Here is a 27,325-nt window from a genome sequence, read left to right on the forward strand (position 1 = left end):
GCTCGCGACGATGCTGGCCCTGGACACTGCTACATAAATCAACTTCAGTGCATGGCAGCGAACCACAATTGACCTTAACCTGACGTGATAGCGGTATCAAAGGAGTACATTTGTAATGTTTATAAAATTAGGTAGTCTGCACTGAAACCACTATTGACGTTTCACGAATATTAGCGTCTAGTTCTAAAGTAGTTCCAAGACCTGGCGTAGCTCTGTGGTAAAATGCTTTATCGTCACGTAAAATGCTTGGGTACGATACCAGCTGGGACCCAGACATTTATTCTTTGCATTCGTTGGGTTGACGCTACTGATGTCAGGTATTTCTTAATGCTCATGCGTTAAACCACGTTTGCAAGTATGAACATAGGCACCTGTTAAAGATGGCTGAGCGTTGAGGAAGTGCTTAAGCCACGGTATGGTGGGTTTATTATTTTTTTTTTTTTGAAAAGAAGAAACATCCATGTCAAAAGTTTTGCGTTTAAGTATCCCCACAAAGACTATCGTCTTTCAAAAAAGCACGGCAGGCATACGTTCTCTTGAACCAATCTTTTCCTGTAGAGCAAGAGTATCCGACATTTTCCATCTGTAAGGTATAAAAGTCATCAATTAACGATGCAAACAATACACCAAAAAGGGGATTGAGACTATTTATCTATGTAAGGTAGTAGAAAAACCATTATGCACAGCGCGGCAGAAAAAAAGTTTCAGCGTCAGAGGCACACACTTAGTGACTGTCAGTCCCACTGCCGAAGATCTCCTCTTCGTCACGGCGTTTCTTCTCCTCTTCTTCCTCTTCGCTCGACGAATGCACAGATGCGGACGACGACGATGAAGCCAACCTTTTTATCAATCGGGCATTGCCTTGTTCTCCATTCTCCACCTCAGCCTCGCACTCTCCCTCCGACTCCTCCTCCACCTTCGACTCTGCGTCTGGGCCTGCTGTGAATGATCATAGAAAAGAGCATTATTTGTATTAATACGTGAATGAAGCTGAGAGTATGAAAATAACACTCTCATGCTAATAACACAAAGGCACTAGTTGAAGCTTAATTACGTTTTGAAAAACTAGAGCGAAATCACTCTGCACAAGCCAACACTGGTAGTCTAAAAAATGTGTTCCTGTTCCTTCACATTGTTCCTTCAATGTTTTCCTATTTTTCAATTTACAGAGGTGATACTATTATGAACCTGCTTAATGCACTGCTATAAATGCTTTCCCTCATTCACGAAACTGTTGAGCTTTTATCTGTGAGCCCATACGTTGCAAAACTTGATTTGCAACGCAGTTGTACCCAGCCTGGTGATAAAATTTGGCCCGAAAAAGAATGAGGTTGACAGAGAAACATTCAGATTGAATGATGGAATGACCACGATGCGAGATGCACTGCTAATGACATCGTCAGCACAGCTGCCGATCCACTGGAGAACAAAGAAGTATGTTTTGAATACTTCGAGGAGGGAATGGCTGTGTCGACCAACACGATTTGGTGCTCGTTAAACAAACAATTGGAAAAGGTGCAAAAAAAAGTACGATTTCACAACGTACGGGTCTATCTTTTGGAACGGTGGTAATTTTTTTCTCTTTTTCCACCGCGACAGTGCCTCACCTTTCTTCGCCTTGGCAGATTCTTCTTCCTTTTCGGCTTCTGATAGCTCCTCCTCCTCTTCTGCTTCCTCTTTCTCCCCCTCTGCTTCCTCTTCCTCCTCCTCTTCTTGAGGTTGCTCCAGTTGATTGAGCCTGGCTTGCTGTAATGCGATGCGCGTGTGCGAAGATCCAGAGTAAAAGACAAAGCAGAGAAAGCGCTAAAAAAGCAGTTACTCAGTGCAGTGAGCGTCTTCTTTTGCAGTGTTAGCTGGAAGACTCGCAAAACGAAACGAAAAGACATTATTTATCGGTTCAACAGTCCCATGTCACCCATCCCTTGTCAAGCTGGATCAAGTTCAGACACTGGCTGGCTGCTTGAGCTCAACACTGATGCCACTGCCCACGCGCGCTTACAGACACTCTGAAAGTGAGCTGCACATTCACAGAAAAGCAACAAAAGAAACTGCTCAAGGTCGTGAGTTGTGCTGACAAAATAATGCATCGTCTTTCCCCCGTGTACCTGCCTAGCTTACAGCGTGCTTGCTGGCACAAAACAAAAGAAAAAGCGCTTGAAGCATGCGACAGACACTTGCAGCTCTGCTCATACTTAACAGATTCTAAAAATGTTCACGCCCTCATATTTGTGAAGTGCCATACACTGATAGTAGCCTATTCTATTATTAGTCAAAAAATAGTAGCAGGGCCACTTGAAGCGTGAGCAGTTTGAGATTATATATATATATATATATATATATATATATATATATATATATATATATATATATATATATATATATATATATATATATATATATATATATATATATATACTTTTCTGTGGATGTACAGCTCACTTTCAGAGTGTCTGTGAGCGCGCGTGGGCATATAGTGGCATCAGTGTTGAGCTCAAGCAGCCAGCCAGTGTCTGAACTTGATCCAGCTTGACAAGGAATGGGTGACAATGACATGGGACTCCCTGTACATTCGTTAGCATTACCGTCTGTTAGATCTCGTTAATATTGTGTTAAAACACGGAAAAATGAGCCCTTAGGTATACACTACTTTCCGTTATATATATATATATGTAAGTGTATGTGTGTGTGTGTGTGTGTGTTTGTGTGTGTGTGTGTGTGTGTGTGTGTAACGTAGGAAGGTAGTTATGGTTAGGAGTCTGAAGTAGAAGCCGAGAACGAAGAAGTGAGAACAGAATAAACATGGCGTATGAGCCAGGCCACGTCGCCCATTCATCGTAGCGTCACACGAGTTGGCAGGATGGAGACCTGCCTGCCCCTTCATCAGTCGCTCATCATCTACGCGGTTCTCCGCATGACAGCCTGAGCATACACGGACTATCGTGCAAGTGCCTAGCATTACGCATTGACCAGCATCATGTCAGAAGCATCCACTGACCTTCCCATCCTCAAGTACACCGGAGCAGCGGACGATGGACCCGTACAAGACTGGTTCGTCCTGTTCGAGCTCCACGCTACCGCTGCATCATGGTCCGAACGGGAGATGGTCGCCAACTTTACTGACTACGTCTCTGATGAGGCCTTCAAATTCTACCTCTCCCACATATTTCAAAACGCCGAGTCATGGGAAAAGATCAAACAAGAAATGACCGTTTGGTTTAAAGAAGACAATGATGACTATGACGAATACTCGCTTATAACCCACCACCCACAGAGAATCACGCTTGGTCGTCACAGTCAAAAGCAGTCTTCGCGCATGAACCCACCTCCTGCTTTTCCGTCACGTGGATCTTCGGTCACTCACAACTCCCACCTCGCGTCTCACGCGTTCACTATGGTCGGATTAGAATGGAGAAGCTCCGAGCATACTCAGCGAAGCCCAGGGTCTACCGTCCATATTCATGCATCAGAACAGTCAACCTCCAAGTTTGCGCAGACAGAGAAACAATCCCAAGCAAAATCCGACCAAATCAAGCATATGTCAGTGTCGCGGTCGAGTTCCCAGCCACCTAAGAGTCAAACGAACACAGTAGGCTCTGAAGAATCGACTCTCATGCACTACCCTGAACCAGAAGCATCTATTAGAAACGGCGTTGCAAGAGCCTCCAAAGACCTCCCTGTCGATTCTAGTGCACCACCTTCATTTCCTTTCGAGAATCACGACAACCCAACGACTACCAACTATCTACTAGTCACATCAACTATGAAAAACGCAGGCTTGTGTTACTAAAGAAGTACCACCTCGTAAGAATCCACAAAATCAGCAGTGCCATCAAGAACTTAAAGAACTCCGGAAACTACGGCAGTTACATCAAGCACAATGACGAACTAAAATGAAATCACAACCAGATTTGTGGCTTAAGGATGGTCGTCAGAAACGACGCCAACTAAAGTAAAGACCAAGTCAACATCTGACTCATATTCGTAGAAGAAAACGTCAAGGAAGTCTTCTGTACGAGATATCAACGCTTCATGTACAATCCTACCGATGGAGATACCACCACAGAAAACCACAAAAGAGACTGAATGTTACCATTTACAAATTGCAGGTACACAGACATCGTATGATCAACTTCGGTTCTCGCGAACGCAAGATTAAAGCAATGATTCTGTCTCAGCCACGACAAAGAATACAACACCCATGACAGAAAACTCGGCGCCCACGACGTCCGATCTTCAAATTCTACAAGGACGTCAGCCTCGTTGGCTCTTCGCAGCTGCTGAAGCCGAGTCATGGTCAGTGCAGTTGTGCAGGACGCGGTTATCTTCTCCAGAACACCACAGCCAGCCTCGTCCACCTGAATTCTCTTAGATATGGCCGGACTGTTTCCCTCTGCTGTAGATTTTTTGTGCGAGTTGAAGAACTCCCCTCTGAAATGTAACTACGGCGCATTTTGAGATTCTTCGCTAGCTTTAACACCCGTTTTTGTTGTTGTGTTAAGTGTCTGACACGACGTTTCCGGGGGAGGGGGAATCCTGTAACGTAAGAAGGTAGCGATGGTTAGGAGTTAGAAGTATAAGCCGAGAAGGAAGAAGTGAGAATGGAATAAACATGGCGTATGGGCCAGGCCACGTCGCCCATTCATCGTAGCGTCATATATATATATATATATATATATATATATATATATATATATATATATATATATATATATATATATATATATATATATATATATATATATATATATATATATATAGGATATGGCACAACGGGAGGATTGTCAACAAGGATAAATATATTTATTTCCCATCAGTTTCAGGAGGGGTCCTCCCTTCATCAGGCGATGAGTTATACTGACATGAACTTCCAAACTTCGTTGCTATCGCGTCCCTCTCGCCTTGAAAGATGTTTGCCAGAGTGAGAGGGAACTCTTCTCTGAATGCACTCACTTCAGCCCGAACGACTCATCGACACCGTGCTTCATCTCCTATAGCTGATGGAGCACGTGGTTCTCAACAGGCTTCGGAATTATGCAGAGGACAAGACCATCTTTTCCCCAACTATGATAGGTTTCAGGGCCAATTTGTCTACACAGGATGTCATGATACAGTTAAAACATGATGTAGTCAATCCCGGGCATGGCACGGGCACCAAAGCTGTATTGGGGCTTGACTTGAATAAAGCTTTCGACAATGTTTCGCATGAGGCAATATTGAATAACCTATCGGAAATTGGCCCAGGGGTCAGGACATTTCGCTACATCAGATCGCTCTTGGAGGGCCGAACCGCAGAAATTTCAATAGGAGATATCAAATCGGACTCATTCGAGTTGGGAGGCAAAGGGACGCCGCAGGGTTCAGTTTTGTCACCGTTCCTGTTTAACATCGCCTTAATTAAAATACCGCCGAGGCTGGAGGAGATACCAGAACTCAAACACACATTTTATGCAGATGATATTACTCTATGGGGAACCAGGGTTAGTGACGCGCATCTGGAAGAAACACTGCAACAGGCAGTTCATATTGGCGAAGAGTTGGCCGGGGAGGCGGGACTTTCATGCTCTCAGCCAAAGTCCGAGCTCTTTGTGGTTCGGGACAAACCCAGAGGGCTACATGCAAGACACTATATTCTACCACCGCTGTTAGAGGTAAAGGTAGGGGGTAGGCCGGTAGCTGAAGCTCAAACGATTAGGATTCTTGGCCTATATCTGCAAACTAACAGGAATAATAGGGTGGCCCTTGAAAAACTTAAGACCACGGTCAATGCTACTGTCAGGCTAATCAGAAGAATCGCTAACCGTAAGAGCGGGCTTAAAGAAAAAGAACTTTGTAAGCTGGTACAGGCGTTTGTGCTCAGCAGGATTACTTACGCGACACCTTATATGAAGTTGGATGCCGCAGAAAAAGGTAAGGTCGAGCCTATGATCCGGCAAGCTTACAAGGCAGCGCTTGGGTTGCCTAACAAAGCGCCTACAGAAAGGCTGTTAAAACTAGGGGTACACAACACCGTGGATGAATTATGGGAGGCGCATCTGGTGATGCAGCACGCTAGGCTTTCGACAACCAAAGCGGGCAGGATTATATTGGAAAGGATTGGCATTGGAGCAGAGGCTCCCACTGGGGACACTAAAATTCTGGTGCGGCGAGAGTTACATAAGGTCCTGTACATAAAACCTTTGCCCAAAAATATGCATCCGATTCACCATACGCAGCGCAGGCAGGCAAGAGCCAGAGCTTTACACGTTGAGTACGGCGAGTACAAAGCGGCAGTCTATACAGATGTTGCGGAATATAAGGACAAAGACGCTTTTGTGATTGTGGTGGTGGACAGGCGGGGACGCTTGATCGCTTCTGGATCGGTCAAAACCCGCTCCTTGGAAACTGCAGAGGAAGCGGCAATAGCGCTAGCTATAACTAATTCGCAGTCAGATTTGATTTTTAGTGATTCAAAGACAGCCATCTGAAATCTGGCGAGGGGCAGAATATCGGCGACCGCTGCACGATTTCTGCATAGGGCCATGGGACGAGAAATGAGAGAAATCGAAATTGTCTGGTTACCAGCACACTCTGGGAACCCTGGGAACAAGGCGGCTCACCTGAATGCTCGAGGTTTTGTCAGCCGGGTGGGTGAGCCGCCAGTTCCGGGGAGGTCCGCGAGAGATGGGCTGGTGGCCTTTCATGACATAACGAATCATTATAAACTAGAGCGGAGGTTTTATTCGCCCCCGCACAAGCGGTTTACTAAGGCGCAGGAATGCGTCTGGAGAAAACTGCAGACGCGATCTTTTCCCAACCCTTACGTGTTGAACAAAATGTACCCGGAGGAGATTAAGCCGCAATGCAAATGGTGTCAGGCTGTGACAACATATGATCACATACTTTGGGAATGTAGCATAGTGCCGCCGCCGGTGGATATTATGCGTGATCCCTCTCTTGACCACTGGAAGGCCGTGTTGACCAGCTCAGACCCAGTCGTCCAGTTAAGGGTCGTGGAGTGGGCCACACAGGTCGCCGCCAACCTTGGGTTGATGGCCATCTAACACGGAATCATCCTCAGTTGCTTTCTGACGAAATAAAGTTTTTTCATCCATCCATCTCCTATAGCGCTGCTAAGTTTTCGGACATTCTGGCGCTACTTGAGTATCTATCTTACCGGTTGGACACGTTGTTTCTGCATGTGGGCACCACGGACATCCTGAAGACGAGCTCTTCAAGATCACTGGATTCGTTGAGGGAGGCATTGAAACGAATGAGGCAGATGCGCCCGAACATCAAGACACCGCATCTTAGTCTGCCACTACCTCGCGCACCCAATCGCCCATGGCGGGAGTCGAACTGGTGATCAATGAATCGGTTTATTATGGAGGTACAGCGATTCATCAGAGAGGTCCGCCGTCTCTGCCACTACGGGTTGTTGGGAGCAGGCGTCTATTACGTCGAACATGGTTTCTCAACACTCCCGCTGCGCCGCTTCCTGGCTGCTGACGGCTTATATGCAAGCTTCGAGGGAGTCGCGCTGCTGGCACAGCACATAAGGGTGCAGCTGCGATGGACGTCGGCGGCATGGAGATCAGCGGCAATCGCTTGTATGGACAACTCCAGTGCCAAGCCCCCTCAACAACAAGGAGCCGAGCGACACACATAGCCATCCAGGGCCCCAGCAGTGACGATGTCGCCACTACCACCAGCGAGGCTAGCGAGCCAGCGAGTTCCACCAGTGAGTCAGAGATCGGCGGCAAGTGCTAGCACGGCAACCTCCAGTGCCAAACCCACTCAACAACAGGGAGCCAGGGACACAAGGAGCCATCCAGGGTCCCAGCAGTGACGACGTCGCCACTCCCACCAGTGAGGCCTTACAACACCAGGCGGACGAATGCGGCAAAGACCAAGGCGGCGGCTTCCAAATGACACGGGGAAACAAAAGGTACCGGCAGTCTTAAACACGCATGGTCCCACTCATTTCGATCGATCAGGAAAATCATTAAAAAGCGGGTGCAATACGAAAAACACGCGGAACAACTAACCAAATATCTATCTCACGAAATGGCACCTAAGGGCCTCCGCCTAGCCTGCATGCAACCCCTCAATGTATACACTAAGTGAAGCAGATAGGGGGAAGTGGGAAAAAATATTACTATAAGCATCCTTGCAACTGACTCGAGTCATTGCGGACGATAGTGAGCGTAAGGCTGCCGAATACAGTGTCACGGAGGCCACGCCGAAATTGGTATTTATTCTCGGAGAGCATGAGGCAAGAGAACTGGAAAGATATAAACTAAAAAAGAGAGGCAAAATTTCAGTAGTAAAAGATAGAAAATTCAAGCGGGACTGCAGAAGTTCCACTGCTCTGCAACAGGAAAAGAGGAATGAGGCCGTACAAGAACGCCAGGGACCACCCGTACCACAACCTAATTTTGGGGAGAAAAATGGGAACTCGAAACTACAGTGCAATCCTAATCAAAACATCCTTACTCTTGAATATTACGCTGACACTCCCATGCCACGTGATAGCCAAGAAAAGCTGAAAACATATGAGAAAAATGTCCTCAATCTGTCAAACACAACACTCACACCCGCTCAGCTTCAAGTTTTGTCGAGAGGCTTAACCTTTTGTCCATCATCCGGTAGATTCAATGATTTTGAACAGTACCAAGACCTCGATAACTTTGCACGTAGTCTCCGCCTCCGTGAATACTTTCATGATCGCAAGGACTGTACCGACGAGAATAGATTGATTGGTGGTGACATATCATGGTGTCCAGGTGAGCAGAGGGCCAAACACCTCGATATGTATATATCAGCAGTTTAAAAAGATATCATCAGAATGTATGAAAAAAATTGGCCATTTTCAAACAACATATCAAAGTCAGAACGAAGGGCACTCGATGAACTACGAAAAAGCACTGGAATTACCATCGAACCGGCTGATAAAGGGGGCTGCATAGTAATTCTAAACACGTCGGACTACTTGAAGGAAGGAGAACGACAACTGTCAGACACAAAATTCTACAAAGATCTTCCAACGGACCCGACTCCCGAATTTGAAAGGGAGATAAAAGTAACCGTAAACAATCTCCGCCGGGACGAGAAAATTACCGGCAAATTGTTAAAAGCAATGTTACCGGCCCATTCTGTTCCCGGTCGATTCTATTTTCTCCCCAAAATACACAAGGCAGGCAATCCAGGACGTCCGATAGTATCCAGTAACAGCACATCAACATAAAATATATCAGAATTCATCAATTCCTTAATAAAAAACACCCCCCCAAATTTTCCCTATTACTTAAAGGACACAACTACTTCATCTGCGACACTTCAAGTCTCGAGATCCCAGGCGGCAGTTTTCTGGTGAGCATGGATGTCTGCTCACTGTACACCAACATACCCCACCATGACGGAATAGCGGCTACGGTTTCTGAATATGTAAAATCTCACTCATCAATTAGTGTAAGTGGCGAGGAACTGATTACACTTCTTGAACTTGTACTAAATTATAACCATTTTGATTTCAATGGCAAGCATTTCCTTCAGGTCAGTGGCACTGCAATGGGCACGAAAATAACCCCAACCTTCGTGAGCACCTTTATGGCTTCACTTGAAATCTTATTCATTGAAAGACGCACCTTGAAACCTTTCTACCACAGAAGATACTTAGACAATATTTTTATGATATGGAACCATGATGAGGGAAATCTTTTCCGCTTCATAGAGGATTTTAACAATTGCCACCCGTCAATTAAGTTCACGCGCAAAATTTCTAAAACTAGCATCAACTTTTTGGACGTCTTTGTCACGGTCAAAAATGACCACTTGTCAACAAACCTTTACAAAAAGCCTACAGACCGTCAAATGCACCTACATTTCAACAGCAGCCACCCAAAGCATTGCAAAACGGGTATTCCATATTCTCAGGCCTACCGGTACCAATGAATATACACCGACATGCGGGAATTTGACAGACACGCGGAACACCTAAAGCATTCCTTATTGAAACAAAATTATCCGGAAGACATTATTGACGATGCCATACTACGTGCTCGCAACTTGATCAGGAATGATATAATTAAGGGACCAAACAGAGTATCTAAGACGACTTCCCAAACGAACCTTGTACTAACTTACTCCTCGAATCAACAACAGCGCCAGGAATCAACAACATACTTTCCCGCCATTTCAACATAATCAGGCGATGCCAACAACTAACTTCTATTTTCGCGAAGCCACCTCACATGGTGTACCGCAGGGATAAAAATCTGAAGGACAATCTTGTCAGCGCAAAAACAAACACCCCCAAAATTCAATCAGGGTGCCATCCCTGCGGAAAAGCTCGATGCAAGGTGTGCCCACAGATGGTCACAGCACGTGAATCCAAAGCGAACTTCCCGGATTTCAAATTCTGCATAAATAAAAGCCCTAGTTGTGACTCCAGTAACGTGATATACATGCTACATTGCAACATCTGCGGACAATAATATATCGGCCAAACAGACACGCCATTTCGGCTGCGGTTCAATAATCACCGGTACTACGCCACTTCACTGCCGAAGCTACCTTTATCTAGACGTCTGCGCCTGCCAAACCACAGTTTTGAAAATATCAGAGTAACTCTTTTGCAGTCCGGTTTCTCAAACAGGCGCGAGCGCGAACAGCGTGAGGCATATTTTATTTTCAAATTTCTAACATTAGTAGCCGGCATCAACGAGGACCCCGGAAAACTCTCCTGCCTCCGAGAAATAAGCCAGGAGGAAATTGGTGACAAAGATTGATAGCTGGAGGCCATGCTTGTTTTTTCTGACTGACTCGTACGTGTAAACTGTCCTTTCTTGTTTTTTGTTTTTCTTTTTTTTCTTTTTTTTTCTTTTTTTCACATGCACATACAAAGTGTTTATGTTCACCTACCACTTGATGACCATAAAGAGAAATGAACGAAGATTAAAGGTAAAGAGCCGACCGACCCATTAAGGGGAAACCCTTTCTTTACGCACGCCGTCACGAACCCCTCCCGCCACCGCGGCGACAATCTTGGGTGGCCCGACACACGTCGAGAACTGAACAGCCCGTGATAAAAACCGGATGTGGACGTACACGGACAGTTTGTTTCGTTCTCAGTGTTGACAGTGGTTCTTTTTTTACTTTCTTTCTGTTCTTTCTTTTTTCTTTTCGTTTTTTTCTTGTCGTTTTTCTTCCTCTTTTTTTTTCTTTTTTTCTCTTTCTTTCCTTTTTTTAGTTCCCTCTCACTCTCGCAAACATCTTTCAAGGCGAGAGGGACGCGGCCGCAACGAAGTTTGGAAGTTCATGTCAGTATAACTCATCCTCTGATGAAGGGAGGACCCATCCCGCAACTGTTGGGAAATAAATATATTTATCCTTGTTGACAACGCTCCCGTTGTGCCATATCCCATACCTTCACGAAGACTAACTGGCCCATTGAATTATTACTCCCACTATATATATATATATATATATATATATATATATATATATATATATATATATATATATATATTTGGAGTTGTTCAGCTGGAGGCCAGGTTTGAGACGACGCTTTGTCAGCCGCACACTGAAATGCGGTGACACATTGCTTGTTGCATGTAGTGCATGAAGTTCCCACAAATTGGCGCTCTTCAAAGCGTGTTGCCGCTTATTTTTCATGGTTTTATTTGTATGTATGCTCGCTTATAAACAATTATTCTAGTTTGCAACGTACTTCTTCAAAGCTCTATCCTGCTGCATGGTCAAGTTCCCACTTTCTTGTTCTCCTATTACGTATTCAACGTTTGTTCGTTTTTATGCATCAATAGGTCGCACAGAATATTTCCATTCTCAATTACAATAAAACATATGAAGTATGAAACTAATTGGCATTAGAACAAGCAAGTAATCTTGCTTTTTTGTGATAACTACATTTTATTCATCTAACATTAGAGCAAGTAGTACAGCTCGGCACCTTTTTAATTGCAAGCACACTACTTTGCCTTTCCTGAAACATGCCACTCACAATAATTTACACTAGAAAAATTACACATCTTTCATATCTCTGGTTCGAAGTGTACATATTCCTTGCAAATCAAATGTATATTGTCCTTCCTTCATAAGTGGCAAGCTGTTACCAATCTAGCAAGTTGTTGGTCAACTCCCCTGAGAATTGAATTTAACCAGTTATTTAGGCTGATGAGGGAATTTGAAACGTGAAATATAAGGTCTTATGAGGGCAGGCACAATTGTACATGAAAAGAAGCTACCATAGCCAATAATATTGCAATCGTTCATATCAGTATTATTTCGGAAATGGTGAATGCCGCAAAGCAACACGTCACAGCCACTTTAAATTGCAAAACCCGGTTACCTCGTTTCGAGCTCGTTGTAGTACACTCCGTCATCCCGGGAGACGAAGAAGTAGTTTTCTTCATATCCTTTGGATGCCTTGTTCTTCACGTTCCAGTTGTACTCGCGAGCCATGCGGTACTGGTATCTGGAAGGATATGTTAATAATATTTCTCAGACAAGCTGCCTTTGTTTTTACACAATGCAAGATAGAGATAATGACCTTAAGAAAACTTTCTTGAGTACATGCTACAAAAGGCAGCATCAAAATACAAAAGCAGAATGAATAATGCCTTGGATGTAACCAGGAATAGTCAAAAGAGAGCATATTTAGGTTAGGAAGTGACAAAAAAAGTTTGAAGGATTACTACAGTGCACACATTGGCTCAATAAAAAGCTGGAAAATTTGAGGCTTCTGTAACATCAAGTAGACATTTGACAGTTACCTGACTAGGACACCGAGATGTACCGTTAGCACAATCGTATTATTTTAAATGAAAATAACTCCTCAGAACACATCAAGCAGAACCACACTACATAATTAAGTGACTGTTTCCGGAAATTAGAGCATTCAAAAGAATGCATTTTGCTGTAAGAATTGATGCCTCTTTTATGAGCACAAGTCGATATGGAAAGAGAATACCGCGTTAGGGTGGTGTTGTAATGACACTCTAATTATGCCCTCTTATTCATGTTACATTTATGCTGAGCGTATACAACAGTATTCTAAGCTGCATGATAAGTGTTGTATTTATAGGCTGCGAATGTAAAATTATAGTTTTCACAAGAAAACGATGTGTAACGAAGAGTTTCATACAACCTAGCTTTATTTCAAGCTTTACAGTGCACGACTTTTAAAACCAATGTCATCCTGAACAAAGTATTCTAAAGGTTGCTAAGACTTCAGTACAAAGCAATTTTACTGTATTAGCATATTAGTTTGCGCATTAGGCACGGAAGAGCAGCAGATTGATGAGCACTGATTGCCTTAAGTTGAACGTCTAGCCTAATCATACTGGTTGTCCAAGTTCTGTGAAATGGTTTTATAATTATGGCTATTCAAAACACAAAAAATCAGGTACCTTGATAAGGTGTTAATGCTGAATTCATACTGCTAACACACTGACGCAGTGATTCGCCCTTCAGCCTAACATAGGCTTGCGCGAATAGTGAATTTTAGGTCGAAAAAAATTCGGAGTGAATAGTGAGTGAGGTCGAACAATTTGGAATCGAATAAAATATATCACATATTTTAAACAAAGATTGGTATATTTGTTGTGACCTAACAAACCTGCAGAGATTTTTTTTCAATTCTGAAACAAGGCCTGTGCAAATGCTATTTCTTTGTTCAAAGCAAGATTAAACAACATTAAATAGTAGCAGGATTTGACATCCTGTACAATGCAAGCCTTCAGCTTCAAATTATGTTTTTCTGTAATTAATTTTACATAGAGCTTATAAGCTCGTGTAACAAGCTTTTAAAGTTTAAAAATGGCAAATCAATGTTAGGATATGGCGTTCATTTAGCCTTCAAGTAAGGCTTGACGGCAGTGCGGAGTCCCCTTGCAAAGATGCTTTCATCGTTTCTCACACCTTTACTGCAGTGAACCAGCCTTACAAAGAGCTGCATTCGGACTAATAATATACAGTTATTAGTTCATATAGACTTCAAAATTGTTAACAATTTAAATTCGAGTCGAAGTTTATTCGAATATGAAGCATTTGAGTATACGCACAAGCCTAGCATAACACAAACTTTGCAATGGTTCACCATCAAGTGCAAACTAGCTGTCGCAGATTCCTTGCAGAGGTCCAGGGCAGGCACACCACGTTTACATTTTGTCTTTGGTTATAACCGAGCACAGTTTGATGTTATATGTCACTTTGGGTGGTGCGGCGTTGTAGCACATCTGATCGAGATACATGTTCACGCGTACATGGGTTTACGTGCAAGTGTGGGTACTTAAGGAGAGGCACCCGATTTGCTGCAAGATTGTTAAGAAAATGTGAAACGTAAGCACCATCTGATTACAACTGCTAGAGGTATATAAAACTCACTCATCGTCGTCCATGTAACTCATGCCCTGCTCTACATTTTTATTCTGTTTCTTCATGGTGTCTTCGGTCGGGAGGAAGTAGGCGACAAACTGATCTCCGCATTCATCCATCACAGCTCTGCAAAGCAACGATCAAAAAAACTGAAGGGGACGTTTTTTTACCAGCAAAATGAGGGCTAGAAAACTTTGATGTGCAAGTGGATGACCTACATTTATTTATTCCTACTGATCAAATTTGACAGTGTTCTCTGCGAATGTTTGTTCCTTTATCTCGCAGACCAGAGCTTCGTTCGCAGTGCAACAATTCATTTGCCACAGTCAAAGACAGTCAAACAATCATATACCAGCAAAAATGTCACGCGGCAGCATGAAATCACAAATGACCACGATAGAAGATCAGATTGACTTGTCAAGAATCGCTGACAAGCCAACGTTTGAGAACGCATCGATTATTGGGCAACAGCCCATCAAGCGTGTGACCTGTGCATCGCCGAGGTTCACATTTTTGTAAACTCGACAGAGCCGATTCTTTTGCGTGCGGTGCTGCCAGAACTTAAATCTGCAACTCACAATAAAGTTTGCATGAATGTGTTCTGCACACTGTGAAAAAAATGTCTGGATATGCAGCTAACTCTAGGCGCAGATGTCCCTCCGCAGACTAAGCTACTGTATGTGAATTACTATTTATCAAGATTCGACATATCCAAAGCTATATTTAGGGGAAAGTTGTGGGCATTCTGACATGCGCCGAAATATCTCACTTTTCAGTCATTCAGCAGCTATAGCATTACGCCCCCCCCCCTCTGAATTCATAATTTAGCGTGCAAATTGCTAAATATGACCGTGACGCTTCAGTCATCCAATTTTGTATGAAAATGCTTGGTAGCATATAATCGGTGACTGCAGATGTTGTAGATTCATTTATTACATATTTAACACAGCTTTTTTTCCAAGAAATTACATGTGTCCAATGGTGCAAAAGCCAACGCACTTCAATGTGCTTCAAATCTACAGTGAACTTCTGCATTTACACAGCCTTTTTACTCTAGTGCGCTTCCATATCATGTACGCAACGGCGCATCCTACGAGATGTTTAGCTATGCTGTCATGCTTGCCTGGATGAATACCTGAAATTATAGTGACCCCGCGGACTGTTTTTACGCTTCGTCTTGTCTTCTCTTTCTCAGCGCCAATGTTTTCTTTCGCGCTGCTGTCTACCGTAGATTCACGCCATCTGGCCCAACTATCTATATACATCTTTGTTAGTCTATAGGCTGACAATCTGTTCATTGGTGTACTCTACGTTGGAAAATATTCCGCGAGATGTATAGAAAACGTTAACTCTACACAACTGAAACTATGTTGTTTTAATGGCTGACCTAAACATGGCTACAGTACTCGCATTTTTTTAAGCTTAACAGTTGCTATGAGCAGTTGCTGGTGGAAATTATCCAATGTTCCAACAAATCTGGTAGTAAACAGCAATGTTTGCTTTGATGTATTGATCAAGTCTAAATTACACGAATATGACATGAACTGCAGATGCTGAAAACAAAAGTGCATGCATTACTTAGCCCTTAATATTCGCGTTTCAGTGGGCGAGTACTCCCCATTTGAGAAACCTATCACAAAGCATGTGCAGCAGTTCCTTATATAAAAACACTGATTTCACAAGTGCATCTTTTTGCAACATTACCGCCGGATTTCAGCAGCAGTCCATAATTATAGAGTAAGGCCACATAAAACAAGTATTTACATCTTTAATCATTTGTTAATATAGTCAATTGTAATGGGAATATCAGCAAGAAGGACATATCCAGAGATTATCTTATTATATCACATGGCAATCTGTACAACTGGGATTAGATATTTGGGGTTTAACGTCCCAAAACCACTATATGATTATGAGAGACGCCGTAGTGGAGGGCTCCGGAAATTTAGACCACCTGGGGTTCTTTAACGTGCACCCAAATCTGAGCACACGGGCCTACAACATTTCCGCCTCCATCAGAAATGCAGCCGCCGCAGCCGGGATTCGAACCCGCGCCCTGCGGGTCAGCAGCCGAGTACCTTAGCCACTAGACCACCGCGGCGGGGCCCAACTGGGATTACACAAAATATGTATACAATAAGAAACGTAAATTTACGTTACATGCAAAAATAATAACAAATACAATGAAAGAATAGTTGAGGCGAAGAGGCAGTAAACCAAGAGGTACATTTTAGGTTCAGTAACATGTGAGATGATTATGAATACAAAAGACTGCATGGAAACCTAATAATTATTTTTGCAAAGTTCCACGAGAACAGGATCCTTTACCTGATCATGGCCCGAGACATTTCTTTCAAATGCGTGATGGGTGCTGGCTCAGAGTCAAACATGACATGCGCAAATGGGTATTTCCATAACTAGAGCAAGGAAAAGGAATGGGAGTTTAGTTGCAACCTAGTGGGAAATGCAAGCCGAATGTGTTAGCGCCGCCTTTACTTACAATATTAACTTCGAATTACATGGAGTAAACTGTTACCCCCAGCCGTAGCCCAATAACCTTCAGTATTCTGAATAGCCCACTGTTACCCAACGTTAGCCTAATGACATTTCAAGAACTTGACAGTCAACTGGCACCCCACAGTAGCCTGGTAACAATCAATTACCTTGATTGAGCAGTTGCAGCTGTTATCCAGCATTAACCAAAAGAGCGTTGGAACAACATTTTAAAAAGAGCAGGCTGAAAACATTTATTGCAAATCAATGAGCACTGTTATAGAAAACTGACTCAGAAGTAGACGTTTACATCACACCACCAAAAAATTTACATTCATTCAAGTTCAAAAGGAGCACTTATGCTATCATATTTAGGCTATTCTATGCCTACTACCGGGATCTTCCAGTCTTTTTTGTAGATTTGCACTCACTCATTGTATTCTATGCCTTGCAGTTTCTCAAATCTCATTTATTTCCTAATCACCCGTAACTTCAACCGTTTCTTTCTGTTTTAGTTTGTCAACAGGAAAGGATTTTATGCCGACGTCCACCACGACTTCGCTGACGTATTTCGTTCATGGACATGACGTTATGATATATATGCTAGCAGAGTGCAAAGAAAAAATAACAAGACGGGAAAGTTTCGAAGGTGGGTGTTTAAACAGCGACCTCGCGCTCCACAGCACGTGACGCTAATCATTGTGGCACGAACCGAATATTTTCTGCCTAAGGAATAGCAAGCAATTAATATACACCATATAAAGCTGGGGGTCATCGGAGCATCGCAACTTCTTGTTATCAGTAGTGCGTCTTTGTTATCAGTAGTGAGATGGCACGACAGGCACGTGTTGAGAGTGCACTCTGGTCGGCGCGCCACGCCACCCCTCGCATCGCTAATTAACGCACCTTAACATGGTGCGGTCAAAGAGCATATAGATGTTTTCTAGCGTGGTGGCTCCCTAGCGTAGGCACTTATCTCACAACCCGGGCGCTTTGTAGCTCACCGTAACTTTGCTTTGAAGTTACAGCATTGCAACAGTTGAAGAGAGCACGAGCGTCACTTTACTTGCTGCCGTGGCCACATTTCCAAAACGAGCGCAGTGCTCACGTGAAGTAGAAATTTCGACACTTCTTCGCACTCAGTATATATGAGCGTTCATTTCGTGGGCCTTTCTTTCTGTTTGAGCAGCGTGCTTTAAATGTCTAGCTGTGACAATTGTTTGTTTGCGCTCGTCCTGTGTATGTTCATTTCGTGGGTGCTATCTGCTTGACGTGTGCGCTGCAAGTTTTGAGCTGATTGCTGTTTTTCGTGTGACATACGTGCATTAGCTCTTTACTCAATACTGTTGTCTTTAAGCGTCGTGTACGCGTAGGGGGTGAGCCTTTCCTCGTTTTCTTTTCCTGCTTTGTGACTGTAAATGCCTGAATTTGTACGGTAGAAGAGTAATGTGAGGCTATCGAAAATGCGCGCAGATAACCTAACTCACGTCTGAGTCGGGCAAAAGTGGCAGCACCTTCACGGCCTTAACGTTGGGCTTGCTGTAATGGTCTTCATTCTAGAAGAAAAGCAAGCGCGTAAAAAAAAGTCACTATTCAAGGTTGCATGAACGATAAGCTGGAAATCGATGTTGGGAAAAGTAAGATTACGTCAAAGTACTTCACAGCGTGGATAAGCAGCATAAGTTGTTCAAGATAGGCAGCAGTGAGCGGACACATAGAGAAGAGGTAAAGACTGTTTGCGAGTAACCACTGAGCCTAACTATTTATTTCAGTTTTTGTTGGCCAAAACCATTGCCGTGTTGACCATAAAATGTTATGCATATAGAAGTACTTTTGTTTCCGCATTTTACAGTTTGTGTATTATTGGTGCCATTTTGGCTCAAACACGTACATCAAAGCCAATGTTACAGTGACATGATGCACTTACCCTAAGCAATCGCTTAGAGTTGTTATACTGAAATCTATGTCACAGTTTCAATTTGTGAGTAGTGTACATCTCCATTGCACCAAATCTGCTGTAGAATCTTTATCAATAAAAGTAAATCAAGGTATACTAAATGATAATGTTGTAGTATGTATGTACTCCAGCAATAAGCTTTGGCAAATAAAGCTAGTCGAGACAGTCTTTGAGACCATAGTGTGCAAGTCTCGGCACGCCATCACAGAAGCACGTGTTTCAACGCCACCTACAGAAACACTGGTTGTGACGTGAACATGCTTGGCGAATAATGTCTTCATAAGATGCCACAGCGTTGTTAAAGTTAAAAAAAGAACTGAAAAAAAACGTGCTGGCTTTTGGGCCTCTTCGAAGGTCTTGTTGATGGCTTTGATTTGCCTCTCCTTGTCCATGTACGAGTCTTCCTTTTTGGACAGTTTCTTGACTTTGTAGCCAACCCTGCAAGCAGGCAGTATTTACTTCCCTTTGATCGCCTAACACGAAAGATCTCATCGCCAATATTTATTACAAAAGAAATGGGGCTATTTCTTCAGTCACGAAGGTGATCGGCTGCCGCGATTCAACCGTTCGGATGGGGCCTCTCTGGGCATCATAGGTTGTATTAGACCAATAGGTGAAGTGCAAGATGAGAAGGTGGTTTAATGCTCCTCGCCAAGACAATTGTTGGAAGACCGTTGTCTGGACTTTAGTTATCTGAGCAAGTGCTGAACAGAGGTGCAGAGGCGGAACTAACCCCGAAAACTTCGTTTATCTACGCTTCAGTGGCAGATTCATTGGGCTGCGTTGCATCTTTACAGTGTTATGAGCTTACAAAAGCCGACGATTGTGGCATAGTTGTCCACCGTTGGAAGTTTTCATCGCAGCTGTCGCGTGCATTAAACAATGGAATATGGTTTGATGCGGATTCAAAGCCATGCTTCTGGCACGAAAGGTAAGCGTTCTACCACACAGCCACGCTGCTTTTCGAAACTATTTTTTGGAAAGATAACCCATTAGTAATTTTTATAACTAGCAAACGCAATAAAAAGCGTAATATTGCTTGCCAGAAGAGTAGAAGTGGACCAGGCATCACACTATAGTTGGTTAGAGCTTTAGAACTCCACAGCATTACCTCCTCAAAGGGGCATGTAAACAAGCTTTTACCAATCGGCAATGCACTCCGCACTGCAATCATGAGCCAGACTGCACGTGAGCCCCGCCATCCGAGAACGTTACCGAGCACATGAGCCTATTTCATTACTTGGAGACTGTAATTCTTTAGGAATATTATAGTCCCGTACTGTGGGACTATTTCTTTGGTCACGAAGGTGATCGGCTGCCACGATTCCACCATTCGGACGGGGCCTCTCTGGGCGTCAGACGTTGTATCCACGAATAGGTGAAGTGCAAGATGAGAAGGTGCTTCAATGCTCCTTCCCAATTACAAAGGATCAGCCACAATTCTTTACAGTTTTATCATCACCCAACCCAGCGATAATGATGTGTATGGTACCTAGGCGTACGTATTGCTTAGAGATGTGCAGTGTATTCTTCACTACTTCAAAATGGGCTTATTTACCACGCAGTGGGTACCATACAGCTGTACTTGCAGAAGGTGCTTTAAGATGGCTTGCGACAGCCTCTCTGAAGACTGCTCAGCCAGCTTACGCAGTGAATGTGCCGAGTATTCTGTGCAGGTGTAGTATTTATTTTTAACCACACGAATATGCTTGATTACAGGAAACACGAACAACTAATGGAAAACAGACGTGCAGCTCTGGCTGCTTACGGCAGCTCTAAAACTACAACCAGTGCCGTTATAATGACCACTAAGTGCTACAGCTATTTATTGTGCACCATCACTCTGTTTCAGGATTGACGCCCGTCCGGCCGTATCGACTGAACTCGGTCGCAATGTACTCGGTCTTCGTCAGCCAGGGGATGACCATGTTGTGGTTCCTTGACCTGCGTGAGGAAGAAGATGCGTTTATACTGTCCTAGAATTTTCGAGTGCAGTACCCACAATGCCGTGCGGGTTGCTCGGCTTCAGATTTCCCGAACAGCTGTAACACATCAAGGATGCACAAAGGAAACAAAAGCTATCCCGATTTCGAAAACTAGCGCCATTGGGTACCAGGGTCCAGCGTTATGTCTTTTTATAGGCCCGGTATTGCGCTGGTACCAGTGCTTCCAGCGCTTGTACTGGGACGCTGTCGCTCCAGCGTCCCAGTACCAGCGCCGGGAGGCACTGGGTACTTTGCGCGAAATGGCTTCACAGGGTCAAAACGGGGGTGCCCATTGACCATAAATAAATAATTATAGAAGTAAAAAACGCTGTTGCGCATATTCAACACAAAAATTAAAAATAAAAAATGTCCAACGACAGGATCAGAACTTGTTGCCTTTGCATTTTGAACCAAGTGCTTTGCCCACTACGCCATACCAAAACATGACTATTGTCCTATAATAACACCCAGTTCAACTTCATGTTTCTAAGTCGCACAGTCAAGATTGACGCGCTGTTCCTCTCCACATTACAATTGCGTCTCAATTCCACAGTGATGATTGGCTTCCATGAACCAAACGACGAGCGTATATTGGTAAGAGCGCAAGGTTTTGCGAAGAATCCATATTTTAACTCTGACAAAAAACGCAAATTGACGGATGCAGCCGCCAAAGATTGTCGGCTGTTGCTGCCGATATTTATTTTTTCTATAGTCACATCTCGCACTTGATACTGGTCAACATGTACAGATGATTTATAAGGACTTGTTCGGTACATGTGCGCACACACGATTGAATATTCAGTATTTTTATTGTGCAAGCGACGATATAGCAGTATACAGCCGGCGTGCCAGTGTACTGATTTGCAGTTATGTCGATACCTAAACTAAGAAACCACTGAACAAAATACGAATGCAATCTGCTGAAAAAGTATGCAAGCGCGTTATTTTCACTACCACGTACCAAGTTATTAATTCAAAATTGTGTGTTCTTACATACGAGTCAGAGAAGTACCGGCTACTGCACTCGGAAAAAAGCTTTAGGTGACAGTCTGCGTTGCTTTTTTTGAAAGCTCGACACATCTATCGTCACCGTTCCTTGTGTAGCCACCGCACACGAAGAGAAACTGTTTATTTAGGCTCAGCGTCGTCTAAACTGTATTTTTCAGTCACTTTAGAATTGTGCCCACTTGAAGCAAAAAGTGCCGGCAGCATGTACACTGACGCGGTCGGTCCGATAGGTCTAATGCTCGCTGGACGGGCATTAGGTAAGGCCGCTCTCGATGTAACTGATTTGCGATGCTTGAAGTTTCTGCATTTCAGCTTCGCAACAATTCTGTTATTTGAGCTGTACTTGAAGTAAGTAGAATGTCAATCATTGCCATATGTACATTTATGTATTGGCGATATCGAGCGACAGCATTTTTTCTGGCCTCCACTGGCAGTATGCAGTGGGCGTGCAGATTTGGGCGTGCAGTGTACAGATTTGAAATTATATGAATATCAACAACTAAACAACCGCCCAAAGACATATTAATTCAATCCGCTGAAAACGTATGCCAGGGAGTCAGTTCACGAAGGCGTAGCAAACTACCGATCGGAACTTGCGTGTTCTGACATATCAGAGAAGTACCGACTAATTGCGCCCGGCAGCTTTCAGTGAAAGCCTGCGTAGTGGAAAGGGCGACACATCGATAGTCAGCGCTCCTTGTGCGGACATCAAAACAAGGCGAAATAGTTCAGTTTGGCTCACAGATGTCGAAACCATACTTTACAGTTATTCTCACGCTTTAAAATTGTGTCTACACAAAGCAAGAAGTGCCGGTAACATATTCACCAACGCGGCCGGTACGGTTGACCGACTGCTCGCTGGGCCGGACACTGGGTAAGAACACTTTCGACGCGGTGAGTTGGGATGGTTGAAGTTTATACATTTGAGCTTCGGAAAAATCCTGTTACCTGAAGTGAGTAGAAGGATAAGCAAGGCAAGAAATCTATTTACTGTGTGGCGGAATCGAAACACAGCTGTTTCTCTAGCCTCCACTGGGAAACCATGCGAAGCTATCGAGAGAGCTCATTTACGTTTCGCCAGCTTGGCGGCCTAACCAATTTCTTGTTTCTATTAGGAGTGGCGTCCAGCTCCTGGGTTATAAACACTGCAACATGGAATCGTTACAGCAATACACGACAGAGGCGAATAGTGCCGGTATAAGTGGGGGCATGCGAAAAACTTGCAATAATTGGTGCGATGCGTACAGCACTGCAAAGATCACGTAAGCTCAAGATCTGTTATGGTAGCATTATCCATGCCATCGAATCACGCGTTTCATATTCAAAGACACTGAGACATACCATGGCACACACTATATTAATGTGCACGCTGCGCTGGTAAAAAAAAGTGCGTGCTCCAGTATGCACCAGCGCTTGCCAGTGAAAATTCCAGCGCTTCAAGCACTTTTCAGTGTCCACCATGTAGCATCAAAGCGGTTAAGCCAGAGTCTCTACCAGTGAGACACAGCTATTTTCCAGTGCGCTAAGCGAAGTACCTGTGAATAACAGCGTGTACCGGTGTCTCTAGCCTGTACGAGTGCTGAAAAACATACTGGAATCACGCTAGGGATGCAGTTTTTTGCAATAGGGATGGGCACAAGTTGGTAAGATTCAATGAATTATTGCCAATCGGCAAGCCTTCGAAGTGGCATTTCACATATTGTAGCCACAAGGAATCATAACTGTCCCGGCTGGCGAGGTCCATAACCAGCAAGGCTACTTAAGAAAGCCGTAACTAAAAATGAGTCATAAATGCCATTACCGTAAAGCTTCAAAAAATGGTTATCTTACAGGAATCGTAACTCTAACGAATCATAAGTGGTAAGTTGCATAAATGTAAAGCCTTAAGAAATCATTGCTTCATTGAATGACTTTTATAGCCGGTGAGCTTCTTAAATTATAAGCTACACCAGTCATAACTTTAATAACAATTGTCACAAGTAGCCAGCTTCATACATTTTAATCCTAAAGGTAACATAACATTGATCATAAATCTTGGCTCTCACTTTGACGCACTTCTATACACAAAATATGCATGTTCTGAACATAGACTTTTTCTTTATGCAAATTACTCTGCTCAGCGCAAAAGTCCAAACAAACCTGTGCAAAAGTACCTTTTAGAATCCTGTGGTGTGATATTGTCTTCTTCAAGCAACTTTTCGTCATCGGGATGCAAAACAGCTGCGGGTGATTAAGACACAGTATATTTTTATTTCATTAGTATTGATGAGTACGGCAAGTAATGACACCGCAGAACGATAATCATAATGCATTCTGAGCACACTTCATATTTAAAATGCCTAACAACCCATTGATAATAGACAAAATCTCATAATTACTAATAAATACCAAATTTATGCAATAACAAGTGTTTAGCAATTTCGGTACAATTGTAATGCATAGAAATTTAGGCATGCGCTAAGAAAGTGATCCCTCTCCCACCCCTGTCTTATTCAACCAAATACAGGTTCGATGACTGCTGATTCATTATCAAACAGTAATACGACAAAATTCTTAGGCCATTGCCACTGGCAAGAATAAGAACGTGCTGCAAAAACAGCACTCAACAGGAAAATATCATACTGATCACGTAATAATACTATTCTTTGACATTAAAGAACATATCAGGCAGTACAAGTACAAAAAAGCGGTATAAAATACCGCATTTATTTCAAAATGGCCCCCATTTCAATACGCAAACGAGTTTACACCAACGAAAAATGAAAACAAAATGATCCAATTCAAACGTGCACTTCGGCTGTCGTACTTGAAAACACTAGGAACAAGGCATACTTTACAGTTCATTCAAGAGTTATTTGCAGCGCAATTGAGAATAACGCATACTTAGCCTCCCTTGCAGATTGTGTACTACAAGCTAGCTGTCAACTGCAATTAAACTTTTGCTCAAGAAACGTTGTGTTCGGAAAACTGGAAATGTTTAAAAAAGCCAAAACTTTAACAGGATGAGTTGTAGATAAATAAAACTGGCCTTTAACATCCAGTAAACTTAAAAAGCTGAAACTGATGAAATAATCAAGATACACTAGAAAAAACACCGGCGTTACTTCTGTTGATTTATATATTCAAAGCGAGTAGCATGCAAAAGGGTTAATCTCACAATTCGGGTCAGTCTCGTAAGTTTTGGGGTCAATGAGGTCAACCGTGACGCCCAGGTCGTGCTCTGCGAGTAAGTCTTGCTTGTAGTTAAGTTCCAATGAAGTAGCTTTGTAGGAGACAAACCTAAAACGTCAAGAAGAGAAGCCAGGAGAACAACATATTTGAACTCGCTGATATTTAGATTCCGACAACAAAGATGCTGATGTATAGAAAACATCAATTTGGTTAATATTATCACAAAATGCTCACCGTGGTGGTTTTAGTGCTCCGCTACTGACCCAAAAAATGGGAGTTCGAATGCCAGCCCCATTTCAATGCAGGCGGAATGCTAGAGGCATGGGTACTTGGATAAGGGTGCATGTTAGAAAAACCCAACTGTCAAAAGTTGAAAGCTCTCCACTATGGCGTCTCTTATAACCATATCGTGGTGTTGGATTAAGACCCAACGAAATGTTGGCACTACGATCCCAAAATTTTTGTTATTCCTTCCCTAACTTCCTTTGTTCTTAAGTTCCAAAACAGTGCAGACACGTTGGTAACGGCACAGATTCTAGCCTTCAAGTGAATTTACAAATGCATTGAACTCATACGCTCTTTTTCATAAATTTTTTTGAAAATTAATCATCCAGCCCCATTCATACGTTATTGTTACAGAGTGCCATTGAGGAAACATGATTGTGGTGGCGCCACCTAGTATATTGGCTTCTACAGCACGTTTGGAGCTTTCTGATTGACGGGACAGTGATTAGTTTTCTTTTGTTTTACTTGTGATGATTGTAGGACCGCGGTTAGAATCGGTTGCGTGCAGTTAGTTTGCTTTATTTATTTTGGGTCGTAAACTTGGGTAGGAGGAGGAGGAGGAAAGGAAGAAATGAAAGGCAGGGAAGTGAGCCAGACGCACGTCCGGTTTGCTACCCTGCACTGGGGGAAGGGGTGAGAGGATTAAAGGAGAAAAAAGAAAGAAGTGAAGGGCAACGTGTGTGTAGATGTGACCTTGTCCATTGCACGCTTATAAGCGGTCGCGTAGTCCGGTCGTCTTTAGAAAACTTAACAATGCCCCCGTCGCTTTGCTGGACAGCGATGCGTAGAGCCATGAGCCAAGTATCTTCTCTTCGGAAAAAGGTCTACTGTCTAGTGTCTCTAACGTTTCGCGTAGCAAGTCGCGTTCGCTCGCAAAACGTTCACATGAACACAGTAGATGTTCTATTGTCTCGTCAGGGTCGCACGATTCACATCGGGAGCTATCCACCATTCCTATGCGAAAGGAGTACGCCTTTATAAAAGCTACTCCTAACCACAGGCGGCACAGTAAAGTTGCATCCTGGCGAAAGAAGTCCGATAGAACTTGAAGCTTTCTCGATGGGTCCAGTTTGTGTAGGTGGCGGTTCCTGACACTGGGGTCACTCAGCCAAGTTTTCGACATGGTGTTAGCGAATGAGTGAAGGCCCCTTGCACCGTCGGTTCTCGACAATGGAATTGGGGTTGTCTGGGCGTCCGCGTGGGCGGATCGGGCAGCATTATCACCAAGGTCATTACCGACAATACCACAATGTCCCGGTAACCACTGGAACACCAAGTCATGTCCTTTCGATAAAACTTCGTGAATCAGTTCTCTTATTTTATTCACTATTTGTTGATGCTCCCTGCGTCGTAAAGCTGATTGCAAGCTCCGAAGGGATGCCTTGGAATCGCAGAACACAGCCCATTTTTTAGGTTGGTCTTCCGCAATATAAAGTATAGCAGCACGTAAGGTGGCAAGCTCCGCTGCTGTGGATGTTGTCCTATGCGACAGTTTGAGCTTTATAGTGACCTGGTACGCCGGGATAACAACAGCACCTGTGGAGCTGTCAGCCGAGACTGATCCATCGTTGTAAATGTGGGTCCTCTGGCCGTATTTTTTGTTGAGTAGCGACAATGTCACCTGTCGTAGGACCACTGTTGAATGATGGTTCTTGTTCGTTATTCCCGGAATAGTGAGGTACACCTGTGGTTGTTGTAGGCACCACGAGGTTGAGCTGGTCTTTTTGCTGGAGTGAAGCCAAAAAGAAGGCATTCTCTATGGGCAGAAATAATCTTTGAAAACATCGCGTGTGGTCTTTGAAGTGGCAACGCTGCAACATGGTTACCAGGAACTCGGCAGAGGTGTCTTATGTTGGCTCTCAAATTGTCATTGGTGATGTATGTTCGAATTGGATGCTCTCTTGCGATCATAATTGCCCCGTAGGTTGAGGCGCATCGCGGCAATCTATGCACACGCGTAGTGCTTGTGCTTGCAGACTTTCGAGAGTGCGGATGTTCGTCTTGCACGTACTTGCCAGTAACGGCAAGCTGTAGCACAAAAATACCAGAAACA

General features: G+C 43.6%; 1 protein-coding gene across 1 annotated transcript in view; it reads right to left on the reverse strand.

Annotated features, from left to right (window-relative positions):
* Positions 1-675: 675 nt before the first annotated feature.
* The window catches only part of LOC119186652 (uncharacterized), a 150,364-nt gene continuing 123,714 nt past the window's right edge, over positions 676-27,325 (reverse strand). The window contains exons 5-15 of the mRNA XM_075893223.1: positions 24,974-25,095; positions 23,970-24,036; positions 20,666-20,767; positions 19,156-19,261; positions 18,354-18,422; positions 16,702-16,790; positions 14,383-14,499; positions 12,347-12,472; positions 11,491-11,560; positions 1,608-1,779; positions 676-939 (exon numbers count right to left, since the gene is read on the reverse strand). Of these exons, the coding sequence (XP_075749338.1) occupies positions 725-939; positions 1,608-1,779; positions 11,491-11,560; positions 12,347-12,472; positions 14,383-14,499; positions 16,702-16,790; positions 18,354-18,422; positions 19,156-19,261; positions 20,666-20,767; positions 23,970-24,036; positions 24,974-25,095 (1,255 nt within the window). The 3' untranslated portion in view covers positions 676-724. The remainder of the gene's footprint in view (positions 940-1,607; positions 1,780-11,490; positions 11,561-12,346; positions 12,473-14,382; positions 14,500-16,701; positions 16,791-18,353; positions 18,423-19,155; positions 19,262-20,665; positions 20,768-23,969; positions 24,037-24,973; positions 25,096-27,325) is intronic.

The sequence above is a fragment of the Rhipicephalus microplus genome, chromosome 4, assembly GCF_043290135.1.
Source record: "Rhipicephalus microplus isolate Deutch F79 chromosome 4, USDA_Rmic, whole genome shotgun sequence".
Classification (NCBI taxonomy): Eukaryota; Metazoa; Arthropoda; class Arachnida; order Ixodida; family Ixodidae; genus Rhipicephalus; species Rhipicephalus microplus.